General features: G+C 42.6%; 1 protein-coding gene across 2 annotated transcripts; it reads left to right on the top strand.

Moving 5' to 3' along the window:
- The first annotated feature begins 973 nt into the window (after window positions 1–973).
- dcaf8 (DDB1 and CUL4 associated factor 8) lies at window positions 974–10,583 on the top strand. 2 transcript variants are annotated; one of them, XM_054800633.1, is made up of 13 exons: window positions 974–1,212; window positions 1,619–1,688; window positions 1,760–1,828; window positions 2,399–3,030; window positions 3,980–4,120; window positions 4,190–4,284; window positions 4,414–4,524; window positions 4,597–4,727; window positions 4,790–4,897; window positions 4,962–5,092; window positions 6,601–6,720; window positions 9,757–9,873; window positions 9,982–10,583. In XM_054800633.1, exons 2-13 carry the CDS (start codon window positions 1,652–1,654, stop codon window positions 10,087–10,089), a joined length of 1,800 nt encoding a protein of 599 aa, XP_054656608.1. In that variant the 5' UTR covers window positions 974–1,212; window positions 1,619–1,651; the 3' UTR covers window positions 10,090–10,583. The 2 variants fall into 2 exon arrangements, with proteins under 2 accessions (XP_054656608.1, XP_054656600.1); XM_054800625.1 differs by having other exon boundaries at window positions 974–1,266.
- Window positions 10,584–14,022: the final 3,439 nt, after the last annotated feature.

Below are 14,022 nucleotides of genomic sequence, written 5' to 3'. Positions count from 1 at the left end.
TATTATAAAAAGGGAAAGAAAAAAAATCGCCACAAAGCACGTCACACCCTGAACACTGTCATCTAGTGGTCACAACGATTAAACGATTAAAATATTTCATTATCTTATAACTTCAAAAACGAAAGTTGTTGCTCCAAAGTATTTATTTTTTAAATTGATGAAGTGTTAATATGCCAATGTTGCGCGTTGATAAATGAAAAACTAGTAAGGTATAGTTTTTATAATCATCAGTATTAACTTGCGCATTCACACGCTGCATGCTGGCTTGCGAGCGCCCCTCACTTGCTCTATTGTCGGCTACAGTGCCACTTTCGCCGTATACGCCCTAAAACGCCAGTCATCTGAAGTTTGACCACACAAAAACAAGCTGAAGCATTAACACGTTTTCAATACAGGTACTTCAAATGTCATTATATTTTAACAAACAATATTTATACTAAAAAGAAAAGGATGAACGACAGAAAAAAAACAAGCTGCAAGAACAGTGCTCTTATTTTTAGCCGACAACCGGTCTCTGTCCTGCTGACTTGGGACTCGATGGCGTCACCGGAAGTACAACGAGCGGTTCAACGGTCATATACGAACGTTTAGTTTTTTCAATACGTTCAACTAATTATATTTTAATAAATAATATATAGGATGGCAACTAAAAAGAAAGAGAGGAATTGAAGAAAACGTAAGTTGCAAGAAGAGGTTTCTTATTTTTTGCCTACCGTATACCTCCTGCTGCTATTTCCGGGATCGACATAAACTCGATAATGCCAGTGGAAGATTACACATAACACATAACACCCAAAACAGAAGCTGAACTGTCAAACACGCAAACAAACGTTTAGTTTTCAATATTTTCATCAAGCTGTGAGTGTGTACATTCAATAAAGACTAAAGAAAATGAGCGTGAAGTCTTATTTTATGCTGTGCTGCTACTTCCGTGTTTAAAAAAAGCGAAAGCGTTAAACGTCACCGGAAGTTTGACCAAAAAAAGAAGCAGCAGCTCAAACCGTCAAAACATAAACACAGCAGTCACAACCTTGTTTCTTCGTCTTGCTGCTCAGAGGCTGACCCTCGCCGTCAACAATGTGGCGTCTTTTTCTGTCACGGTGTCACCGTCTGCCCGCTAGAGGCATTTGCTAGACGGCGACGAAAGCAAAGCCGCAAAAATAAAAGATTAGGACTGACCTAAAAGAAGTGCGGAGCGTCGGGCCGGGGCCTGTGAGTCGAGCTAGCTAGTTAGCCGCGCTAGCTTGCGGCTGTGAGACCAAACAGGTGTTTTGCAACAACGAATGACAGCTGTTGATATTTGCTAAACTTGCATATGCTAGCTTGTCACGTTACTGTCATACCATTGTGCTGTTGCTCTGCTTTTGGGGGGGACGGGAGACAAGTGCAGGAATGTCACCAAAACAGGCCTGCACGTCAGTTTAAAACCGAGTTGTTTTAAGTATGCCGTCACAAAGCGTCTCTGGAGGAATTATGCATTTTGAGCATGGTGGTTAGATTACCTAACAGGCAGCATGTGCATGTCTTTAAATACAAAACAATGATAACTTTTAGAGGACTAGTTTCAGTTTGTGTATGTGCAAATTGCAATGACTCGCATTTTCGGTGTGTGTGACAGACTCACCTTGGTGGAGACAAAGGAGCACACACGATGGCAGAGCCTGACGGCAAATCCACGCTGGTCAACGGTATCGAACCGCAATCAGCCCCCTTTTGTTTTTGTTTTTTTCTGAACAGATGTGTGTGCTTTGCTTTGCAGGGGCTTCTGGAGAGGAGGAAGCAGGGAAAGATAAACACAAAGACGAGAACGCTTGTGGAAGCAAAGAAGGTAAAAAAAAAAAAAAATTAAACCGTCATATTACAGGCCATGTGCATGCTAATTGGAGTTGTAAGTGAAGGTGAAGGTTAAAAATTACCTGGAGCTCAAGGTTAAAGGTGGACATTCTTGTGAAATACACCTCAGGTTGTACAAAAACTCATCATGTATTCTTGGAGCATCTTAAAGGACAGAATAAGATGGAAAGACTTGCTTTATTGTGGCCCCCATAGCAAGTATAAGTGTGATTATAACCATAGAACAGGAAGTTGCTGTTACTGAGATGCAGGTGGTACACATCCACGTGTCTGTCCTGGCTGCTGTCTGTAAGGCTCAAGCAACAAAAACTACGTGAAGAGACTCCAGTGTATCCCACAGGACTGCAATCTATACTGTATGTAGTTGTAGTGGGTTTTGGGTTTTACTCACAGTACCATAATGAAGGAGTGCTAACACGCCAAATTGAGCAAATGCTTCCTCATCAAAAGTCTGAAATGTCCAATTTCCCAGTTTACTGGCATGCAGCATTAATCTAATTGTCATCGTCTTGGTGTACCTTTTAAAAAAAAAAAAAAAAAAAAGACACAGGAGAAGCATCTGGAGACAAGAATGTGTCGGAAAAAAGTGAGCTGAAGGCAAGCCAAGATGCGGAGGTGGATGATGAAGAAGACACAGACAGTATGGACGGCAGCGGTCTCTACTCCCTGACTGAGGACGGTGAGCGAGAGAGCGAAGGAGACGGACGAGACGGGGCGAAGGAGAAGGAAAGCGGGAGAAGGGCTGGCCGAAAAAGGAACAGACCTTGTGGCGGCGGTGGCAACAACACCCACTCCTCCAGCTCGGACGAGGAGGATGAAGAGGAACAGAAAGACGAGGAGGATGACAACGAGGCGATGGAGGCGTGGCTCGGAGCAGAGCTGCGGGACTTGCGCGGGCCCGTGTGGCGCGCCATCCCCTCGCTGCGCTCCAGGGAGATCGGCCGGGATGCGCTGCAGTTCGTGAGGCGGGTGTGTGGCGCCCGCGGCCTGGTGCAGAGGCTGGAGCTGCAGGGTCGGCTGGAGAGGCATGCCGGCTGTGTCAACACGCTGCACTTCAACCCGTCGGGCACGCGCCTGGCATCCGGCAGCGATGATCTGAGGGTGGTCATCTGGGACTGGGCCATCCGGCGCGCCGAGCTGGAGTTTGATAGCGGACACAAGAGCAATGTTTTTCAGGTGAGAGGTGACGTCGAATATTTCATTCTCCACAGTCCATGTCTCAGATAGGCGCCACACACGGGAGGCGACATTGCCTCTACTCCATTCATTTTCAATGGAACCTGCCGGATACAGTGATTACTGCGAGTCACATGATAGTTTGTACTCGTGAATGTCATCGCGCGCACACGCTGGCTTGCGATGCTTTCCCAGAGAGTTGAACAATTTTTTACTTTTCACCGCTGTCACCCAGAACAAGGATCAATCAGCGGGAGTTTCATTGATCCTCCAGTGAGCGGACAGGATGCTAATCAGTACGGTCTCGTAAGTAATACTTGCCGTGTCAGATTTCCCGGAGCTACTGTATTTGACATTTCTAAAAAAGAATAAAGATATAAAAAAAAAAATCAGTGGCATGGGAACTGGGCGCCAGAGTAAAAATATCGGGTAAGTTTTCATTTATTTAAGCGGACATTTACAGTATGTAAGTTTATCTTATCTTACAAGATCCGGTACTAGCAAAAGTAGTCGATCAACACCGGCCACTTTTCCTACTCTACTACTGTACTTTGATATCCCAAAATTCCCTCCACATCTTACTGCCAATCAAAAGCGTGGGAGACTCATAAAATTCGCTCTGGATGTGAATGCATTGTTCACCGGTGTAGCTGGCCACAGCTGCTCGTCACCTCCCATGTGCATGGTTTGCTACGCGTTGCCGATGAGCTTCGCCAATCGCGGTTGTTTGTCACCACCCATGTGTGGCGCCCTTTACTTAGGGCACGATTTTTGGCTTGGTAACAAAGCAATACCCTTTACAGCTGCAATAAAAAAAACAACATTAATAATCAGGATTATGTCCATGATCAACATGCAGTGTACTAATACAAAAATTAAACCCTGCACTCCATTCACTTTGTACCAGTCAAGTGTTGCGGCTTAAAACTGTATTGCTGATGACCTTCAGGCAAAGTTCCTGCCCCATAGCGGCGATTCAACCTTGGCCATGTGCGCCCGAGACGGTCAGATTCGTGTGGCCGAGCTGTCCGCCACTCAACGATGTAAGAACACCAAGAGAGTGGCGCAGCACAAAGGCGCTGCTCACAAGGTGAGTGTTTCACACATTCGTGCACATGCTACCCGATGTCGTTTTTCACTGTTTCATGTTTGGTTCCAGCTGGCCCTGGAGCCTGACACGCCGTGCTCCTTCCTGTCAGCAGGAGAAGACGCTGTCGTGTTTGGAATCGACCTGAGGCTGGACCGGCCCGCCAAGTGAGCCCTCGTGTTGTGCTACATCTTGTTTACTTAACACATTTCTGCTCAAAGTCAATAGCGACGCTGCTGTGTTACACAATGAGAAAACAGACGCCTTACTGCAGTGTGTTTGGGTCCGTGTGGCAGCAAGCTGGTGGTGGTAAAGGAGGGCGACAAAAAGGTGGGCCTCTACACCATCTTTGTAAACCCAGCCAAGACGCACCACTTTGCTGTCGGCGGGAGGGATCAGTATGTTAGGTACGCCTGGTGATGATGGGAGGGGCTCGGTGGTCTCAGACGTCATTGTTGTTGTGATAACTTGCTCTGTAGGATTTACGATCAGAGGAAGATCAACGAGAACGACAACAACGGCGTGCTGAAAAAGTTCTGCCCCTCACATCTGGTGTCCAGCGAGTCCAAAACCAACATCACCTGCCTGGTGTACAGTCACGATGGCTCAGGTAAAACGCCAGCGGAAGTATCAGCGGCACTTGTGAGCATACTGAAATTATGCTGTGTGCAGAGCTGCTGGCCAGTTACAACGACGAGGACATCTACCTGTTTGACTCCAACCACAGCGACGGCGCCGACTACTGCAGGAGATACAAGGGACACCGCAACAACGCCACAGGTGGGACACGCCTGATAAATTTGACGCCACCGACGGTAACTCCTCCTCTGCGTTCTTCCGCCAGTGAAGGGCGTCAACTTCTACGGGCCGTGCAGCGAATTTGTGGTCAGCGGGAGCGACTGCGGACACATCTACCTGTGGGACAAACACTCGGCTCGCATCGTCCAGTTCATGGAGGGGGACATAGGGGGTGTTGTGAGTATTGCTTATTGTATTTCTTAAAGGTGCAATATTATATAGTATTTTTCAGCAATTTTAAAAGTGTCAGTGGTCTGATAACCTTGAAGCTTGAATTTAGTTTAAAAGTGCTTTTAGTAAGTAAACGTTGACATGAAGTTGTATGACATCCCCATCAGCATTGTAGTGCGTCAACCGCCACTTCATCCCGTATTTTTTTGCCTAAATTAAGCATTTTCAAAACATTAAAATGGCTAAACAAGGCATTTAGAATCAGCTGTATTGGCCAAGTATGCTTACACAAACGATGACTTTTGGTTAAATTAGCTGTACATATACACAGGCACTTGGATTTGTATTCAAGTGATTTTTTTTTTTTAGTGCTGGATGTGATGCCCCCCAGCCTCGCCTGCTGGCTCCTGTTAGACAGGAAGCTGGTGATCCACTGACAGGTGGAGGCTGGCACAGTTAACTGAGAGAGCTTCTGGTGGAGAATCTCAGGGATGATGGTGTTGCAAACAGGATCCTTGCATTGGTCTATGCAAGAAGATATATTCAGACATTGTGTTATATGTAGTATTCTGCACTGGTCAGTAGGTGTGAGTAATGTTACTTTGAGGAGACCAACCAATAGCCAACGCAGGAAATATTGTACAGAAACTGGAAGTAAAAGAACAAAAACAAGGAAGTCTCCCAGTGCTAACGTGTGATTCTATATTATGTCTTATTTTCTCTTATTATGACTAGTATATTGGGTAATACAAGTGTAAAGTTGACTATGGGGTGTTATTTCATGACTAGAGGGCTCTAACAAAGGAAACAGGCTTTTTTATGCCCTAACTACCAAAATATTTGATTTCTGAAGAAGGAATCCTACTTTGCAGAAATGTACTTACCACGGTCGGGTCTGGAGCCAATTAACCGCGGTAAACAAAAAAAGGGATAATTGTAAACTGTAAATCTGCACTCCTCCGTAATACAGTAGAAGCCATATATCACATACAAGAATGTAACATCAAGGAATGGACAAGCACAAGCAATGCACAAGCAACACTAGCATACAAGTAGCTATGTGATATGAAGTGCTAACATTGCACTCATTTACATGTTACCAGCAACATCATGCTAGGTTAGCCTATTGGCGGAAGAAAAACAAAATGATCCAACTTATAAGTCCCACATCTGTAGCTGACTGACAGACAGTTGGCAGAGCTCCAGACTGTATTTTAAGATGTGTAGCAAAGCCTGACTTTTTACGAAGTGGTAGGCAATAAACTAGCTAGGGGCATGTCAGTGGCGGTATGTCCATGAGGAAGGAGGTTTTCCCTTCACAACTCCATAAAAACTTGAAAAACGATTTGAGTGCCTCTTCTCTCACAAGTGGAGCAAACAAGTGACGGAGATGATAGCTTTTTCTCACATTTGCTGCTCATAAGCACACACAGTATTGCTCTTAGAACATCTTTAAAAAGTCACATTTGCGTAATAGGGGACCTTTTTAATTATATTGGCCCACTGTGACACAGGTGAACTGCTTGGAGCCGCACCCCCACCTGCCTGGCATGGCCACCAGCGGCCTGGATCATGACATCAAACTTTGGGCGCCCACTGCTGAGACCCCCACTGGACTGAAGGGCCTCAAAGAGGTAACGGCTTCTGTTTGATGGTCACTTTAGGCCAGGGGTGACAAAGTTTTTACAGTGAGGGCCACTTGAAAAATGAAAGGATGCAAGGGCTACTTTGATATTTTTATAAATCAAATAACTGCATCTCATCTTTGATGTAAGTGGAAAAAGTGTATTTTTGGTATCAACTTGGCTTTTTTTCTATTTTGGCTGATTTTCTTATTTTCATTTTCCAGATACAGTATTTAAACTTTCTTCATAATCATGGTAAATGTTCTTCTCATAATTATGACTTTATTCCCATAATTATTATTATTATTTTGTTTTGTTTCTCTAAGTATTACAACAGCAAAAAAATCTATTTTTTGTTTAATATTTAAACTGTATCCTACTAAAATTACATTATTTTTTCTCATAATAGGAGTTTATTCTAAAATGTACTTTTTTTAGGTCTGTCAAAAATAACACATTAACGCCTGCAATTAATCTGAAAGTCTCTTTCAACGCGTTATAAAAGTAATAACGCAATTTGATAATATCACTAAGTTTGACCACGTCACCTCGTAGTCCTCTGCGCCGGGCAATGCAGCCAGCAGTTATGAATGAGGAGAAGGTCAGCTTCACTGGAAATTTCAGTTTAAAAAGCTACCTAATTGAAGTTTGGATAAAACCAAAGTTGTGTGTACATTTTGTGGTGATGAATTGGCTTTTCATTGAAACACGACGAGCCGTGGTCATCTAGCTACACTGGCGGAGTGCACCTGGCCCGGACCTAACAAAAAGACAACAGCTAGGATCTCATACAGGGGAAATGTCATCACAAGATTTCACGAACTGTATGGAAATGAAACTGCAACGAATTTGGACCAGCTGGCCAAAGCTATGTTTGCTGCTCCGGAGACCACTAAGTGGGGCCCTATAATTTCTGTGTTAACCTAAACTACTGTTAAACAGGGAATCTCGTGGATAGTGACTTGTTGGGGGAAATATTTCCCTAGCGAACCGCTTATTCACAGCGCCAAGTCAGCCCACTCCTGAAGTAAGTCCGTGAAAACACTCTCCACCGAGCGTGAGTTTACGTACAGCAATAGCTGGTGTAAACTGGCTGGGTTATCTTAGTTTAGCGTAGCATGCTAGTGTGGCTGTGTGTGTGTGTGTGTGTGTGTGTGCGAAAGGTGTGTGTCAGCTAATGTAACCGAGCGTTTTAGGATGCCCATGCTCGCTGATGGCTGCAAGAGCCTCCCAGTTAGCTATCTCACTTCGCAACAGTGAAAGTACATTTTCAACACACACACACACACACACACACACCTTACTTCCAGCCTTCAAAGTAAGAGCGCCACACATCCTGTAATATTGGTAATAGAATAAGGGTGTCTTAAAAAGCACCTTACATTAATAAAACGATAGCTGTTGAATCTGCAACTACATCTTATTTAACCACAAGCACAGATACGGTCGTTTGTTGAGGATTCTGTAGCAATGAAAAGTACTGTCCAATGATGTGTTGCATCAATAAATGTCAGGATTTCGGCATTTATTTAAGTCATTTATTCACTGACACTAGTACACACACAGTCTATGGTGATAAAATAAGTGTAAAAAGAAAAAAAAAACAGAATTTTTTTAAATTAAAACAGAATGTAGGAAAAACTAAAACTGAATATGGTAAAAAAAAAAAAAAATGAACTGATTTCATAGGGCCCTAAGTAAGCAACCATACTTTTATCTCAAAAGAAAATTGAAGCCAATTGTAGTACTTCAATTAATAAAGTCTACTTAATCAAGCCCAATGTAAATGTGTGATTAGATAGATTGCTGCTTGAAAGGCAGCCACTCATGGCGGTACCGGTAAAAAAAAAAAGACATGATTAAGTTGATTAAATTTTTTTAATCAATTTACATCACTACTTTTTTTCTTTATTTGTGGAAAATTACAGCTGTTTTTTTCCATTTGTGTTGGTCTCCCACCACACACCCAACTATTTCAACTTTCTTCCTCTAAATTTTTTTCTCGTAATTATGACATTATTCCCTTGATATTTTGACTTTATTCTCGTAATATTTTAACTTTTTCCACAACCTAATTTTTCAAAAATAACATCTTCATGAATTTTGCTTCTCATAGTGTTATGACATTTAAAAAAATAATGTATTTTTTAAACTACAGGGCTGTACAGTGTGAGCATTTCACTCGCACATGTACCTGGAAATAGATTGTGTGAGTCGAAAAATACTTATTTCATTCGTATTTTGCTCCTAAAATAAGTCACTCAAGCTACGGTAAAATTTTCGCTCAGCTGTATATAAATTGACAAGTCTCCTACAATTTTTCTTTTTTCGTATCGGAAACCTCCAAAACACAGAACTCTAGTGTTGATGACGTGTCTGCCGCACAAGCCGCACTCACTGACGTTGCTAATTGCTGTCAGTTGGATACTGGAGCTTTGCGGGAAGGTTGACTGACATTTTGTCCAGTGGAAAATGAAAATTGAGTCGTATTTTCAAAGTAGAACCAAGGAGGGAGAGGAAATTGATGAGTTATTGCAAAGGGCAGAAGCAGGCAGAAAAAAAGGTAGGTAACAAAACACAAGCACTCCAAGTGGCACATCACCTGCAAAGACCGCTGTCTCTGTCATGTGACTAACAAAACAAACCAGCGTCGACGTGGCCGTAGTCCTGGATTAAGTCCTGTGTTAATAATAAAATTGTGTTATTTAAGAAATTTCACATTGCTCCTAAATGTTTTCATTTACGAGCACCTGTGCTCCTAGTGAAAACGCTAGGCATACAGACCTGAACTAAACTTTATGTGACTAAAAAGATGTCGTTTTTTTCTCATATTACAGTGTTAATTATGACTTTACTCATTAGATTACAACTTTTTTCTCTTAATGTTTTGACTTTCTTCTTGCAAAATTGCTACCTATTTTTGCATTTATTATTGTAGTTTTCTTGTTGGATTCTATATTTAAAATGTGCCACGGGCCGCACTTTAAACACCCCTTCTTTAAGCAGATTGCAATTTGTATTTTCCATTTTTTTACGCATTTGAAGGTGATGAAGAAGAACAAGCGGGAGCGTGACGAGGACAGTGTGCGACACGGCAACCAGTACGACACGCAGCTGCTGTGGTTCCTCATGAGGCACATGAGGAACAGGCGGCCCCCGAGGGTAACTAGAATGAACACATGGTTAACCATAACATACTGTAATAAACTATTGACATTGTGTTATGACAACTCCTCTATTGGAATTCATTGTCCCTAATATTGTGACCAGACCCGCCGTGAGGGGGCTGACGCCGACACAGACGAGTCCTGGAGCTCGTCGGACACCTCGGATGAAGAGGAGGGGGGTCCGGACCATGTCCAGTGCATGTCCTCCTGAACCGCATACACAGTCGCCGTCCAATGGGGGAAAACATGTATCTCCAGAAATTGGAAAACAATGTGGAGATACATGCTTTTCCCTGGACAGTGACTATGCATACATGCATCTACATACAGTATACTTTATTGCCCTTGTATTCTCTCTCTCTTACACACACACACACACACACACACACACACACACACACACACACACACAGACAGAGAGCAGGCATTTGTTGTCTGGTGAAAAGCACGCATCTCCAAATTTGGTGTCCAAAAAGGCAGCTAAGACGTATTGAGATCCGTGCTTTTCATTGGACAGCGCTCATACACTGGCAGTTTTTCTTCTGGTGCGCTCACATTCAAATCTGACATAGTAAGAGGCGCAAGGTGACAACATCTCAACAGACCCGGAACGACCTCTCGTACCCTACACCAGCACGTAGCCCCGCCCCCTGTGTGACTTGCTGTACGCCGCCTTCCTTCTTTCTTTGGCCACCCCCACCCCACTATTGAGCGCACTTTAAATCAGGGATGTTTTAGTTTGACACACAAGCAAAAATGTGCACTAAGTGATTATTTTTTGGTGTTTTTGTGAGAGAAGGGGCTAATTTTTGCATCTTTTTGTTGCACTTAAGCCTCTTGGATGGGACTCAAGAGGAAGGAAGGTGTCTTATTTTGTTGCTTCCAGTAGCCTTTCCTCCATCCTTGATCACATCAGGTGGTCAGAATGCACTTAGAGCAGTTCGCTAGCTGCTCGGCTTCAGCGTGGTTCCTTTGACATTCTCCTGTTCCGCTTAGCGTTTCTAATCCATTGCGGAATTAGGAGATCGTGGGTTTTAAAAGCACCCAGAATCTCCAAAGAAAATCCCGGACGGACAGAAGGATCGATTGAGGTGGGACGGGGCAGGGGACAAGCTTTGGACAAGTGTGCTTGCCAGTTCTTTTTTGTGTGAGAGTGATAAAGTTCAGCTTTTTTTCTCGTTTTCCGAGAACTCAAGTTATGTAGTTTGAATTTGTGTACATAATATAAATATGAAAACTGTAAAAAATAAAAAAAATTAAATGAACATTTAGAAGATGCTGTTTGATTCCAAAGTGGAAAAAAAAGATGTTAAAATGCATTTGATTGGTGGCAGATGTTTATATTCGATACAACGGCAAAAAAATACTTGATGCTCCTTACCCCCCCATTGTTTGATTACAGTATTAAAGGTTTCAGTTGTTGTTTAAAGGGAAACAAACTATTTTATTTCATAGTCTTCATTTGAGAGTTGAGATTTGAAAATTCAAATTCTACAACTTTTTTTTCCCCCCACAACCACAACAGTTGATTACATTGTAATACATTCTAATACAACTATTATGTTGGAAATACAGTGTATGTTCAGACATTTGTGCAATCACACAAAGACAGTACTGTTCAAGTTGCTTCTTGTCCTGTTTAGAATGATTGTGCATCATTTGTTGGGAGTATGCTTACATTTTAAACTGTTTTGGTCAAAAGGCAGTTTGAACATTACACCCTCATTCTATCACGGTTTTTCAAAATTAATAAATGATCACTGTTTCGTGGTTGACTACACCTTATAACTGTAACTACTGTAAACAAGTAATTTTTTAAAATATATTCTTGGCCTAAATTAAGCATTTTGGAGCATAAAATGGCTAAATGAACATACAAATACAGTAAAAGACGGTGGTCTGTTTTTTCTTTTGAGAGCTACTTTTACAAAATGAAAATGGCCAAGATGGCCTACTCATTTCTGTGATATTTATTTTCATAGCATATTTTAACCCAAACAAACTGAATATGCTTGTTTTACCAGAACTCTGAACAAAATGTTGGTTTGTATTTCAGAATGCATTTGTCACATTAACTGAAAACCTGAATGAAAAGCAGGTTTGCAGGTGCCTCGTGGTCAAGGGGGACTACCTGGGCACCGTTTTGGTGACCGCTGGTATAATACTTTCAAAGACATCTTTGGAATGTAGTGTTACAGTTTGATCACTAGGTGTCGCTAGTAACACGCACCAGACTTGATTTCTGGAACAACAGGCTTTGAATTATCTCAGAACAGGAACAATAATATAATAACACGAGTTAATGTGGCCGTAATCCAGCTAAAACTCAACTATGAACACCAAACGTCATCCTGTCCATCCCTCACAGAAAGACGTTCACAGCAACACGAGTCTCATTTATGGCTTAAATAATACATTTAATTTATAAGCACCTTTCTAAAAACCCAAGGACACTGCACATGATACAGATAAAACAAGTCGAAGTGAGTGTGCAGTCTTGAACATCGAGTTTTCAGTCTGGATATGAAGATGGGGGGGTGAGTGAAATTAGACGATGACATCATCTAGGGACTTCTAAGACAGCCAATAGCTACTTTTCTTACTGAAAAGTTGGCAACAGTGGCCCGGCTGCCGATCGGATGTAGTTTGAAGATCGGATAATATCAGCCTCAGCCAAAAGATTGGGCCAATATTGTTGCCGTATAACGTACGTTACTCTGGGCCACACTCCAACATGCTAGGTGCGGTAATGCACCTCAAAGCTGGTTGCCACCCGCAAGAAGAAAACGCAACAACACCAGGCAGACATGTCCGTGGTGTACCGTGGTGAAGTTAGTTTCACATTGGATATTCGGTAGCTCCCCCTCACTGTGCTCAGACTACTGTCATGGTGCGGGCCGCTCAATCGTGCCAGAATCTCATCACAAACACTACTAAGCATGTCGAAACGGCGGCAAAAATCCTTGGAAACTCCTCTGTTACAGAGTGTGAATGGAAGCTAGCGGGGTTAACTTAGTTTAGCAGTGCGTGCACGACTCAGGCTGGATGATCAGTGGCAGTTCTAGCTATGGGCTATACGGGCAACTGCCCATGGCGGCATTCTTTTGGGGGGCGCTGCGAGGGGGGAGGGAAAATTGTGTTCAGCACTCATCATGTCAGGATGTGGCAGATTCGCGCCCCTATGCTGCTCAGACATCATCAAATGTCCACGTAACCAAAGAGTATGGTGTGGGCGGGTGATCACTTGCCTCAGCCCAGGCTCAGGTTAATTATACAGTTAAAAAATAGTAAAACAGCATACAACAGTAATTGCTCAAAAATAAAACAGATTTCATTCTTCATATTATATTCATTATATCGCAGACCAAGAGTCTCAAACATGTTATTTCACTACAAAAATAATAAATGTGACTGAGTCAATGAGTTGGTTTAGCTTTGACTGCTAGTTGAGTGACGGTGGGAGATTGCTATTTTTGCCAAAAAAACTAAGTGAGAAAGTCAAAGCCATCAGGTGCACAATTTGGAAAGAAAAAGAGGAAAACCAGGGGCCAAAGATAAAAGGTGTAACTTAATATAGTTACAAGAAATAGTTTTTGTAAATAAAAACAAAGTAGTGGAAATGTGTTAAAAAAAAATCACAGACTGCCATCACAGCGCTGCGGAATGCGTGAGAGCCTTTGGGTGACTGCTTGCTGACCGCAATGATATTAAACGGCCTCCCTGATGTTTTTAAACTGCACGTTACACAGAGTGATGAAAAGTTGACACTTGACAGTTTAAGACAAAGCTGAGAAGCTACGAGAGCACAGAAGTTTGGTGCTGTTGGGCCAGCAGAGGACAGCGTGGTGAAAGTAAAAGGAAGAGATGATTGGAACGTCCAACTCACCTGTTACAGCTGAGGCCAAAAGCTGGCTGGCTGACGGAGTGACGGTGAGCGGCGTAGCGCAGAAGGGCACTGCCAAAGTGTGCCTGAGAGACCGCAAAGGCCGTAATGTGGCTATGGTAGCTGATATTTTAACTACAGTAAGTTTGTAACAAAAATGAGAATGAACAAATTTGTGTGTTTTTATTTTTGGTATGTAAATAGCTAACTATATACTGTAATATGGGGAAAAAATGTTTTGTGTGTAATGCACTGTGTTGT

Source organism: Dunckerocampus dactyliophorus, chromosome 2 (genome assembly GCF_027744805.1).
Source record: "Dunckerocampus dactyliophorus isolate RoL2022-P2 chromosome 2, RoL_Ddac_1.1, whole genome shotgun sequence".
NCBI classification, from domain to species: domain Eukaryota; kingdom Metazoa; phylum Chordata; class Actinopteri; order Syngnathiformes; family Syngnathidae; genus Dunckerocampus; species Dunckerocampus dactyliophorus.
This window is presented reverse-complemented; position numbering and strand designations above follow the sequence as displayed.

Bases quoted from the DNA above. Each gene is read 5' to 3' on its own strand.
- dcaf8 (XM_054800633.1), top strand. From the start codon at position 1,652: ATGGCAGAGCCTGACGGCAAATCCACGCTGGTCAACG. The intron at 1,829-2,398 runs GTAAAAAAAAAA...AAAAAAAAAAAG, and splicing joins CGCTTGTGGAAGCAAAGAAG to ACACAGGAGAAGCATCTGGA. The intron at 4,898-4,961 runs GTGGGACACGCC...TTCTTCCGCCAG, and splicing joins ACACCGCAACAACGCCACAG to TGAAGGGCGTCAACTTCTAC.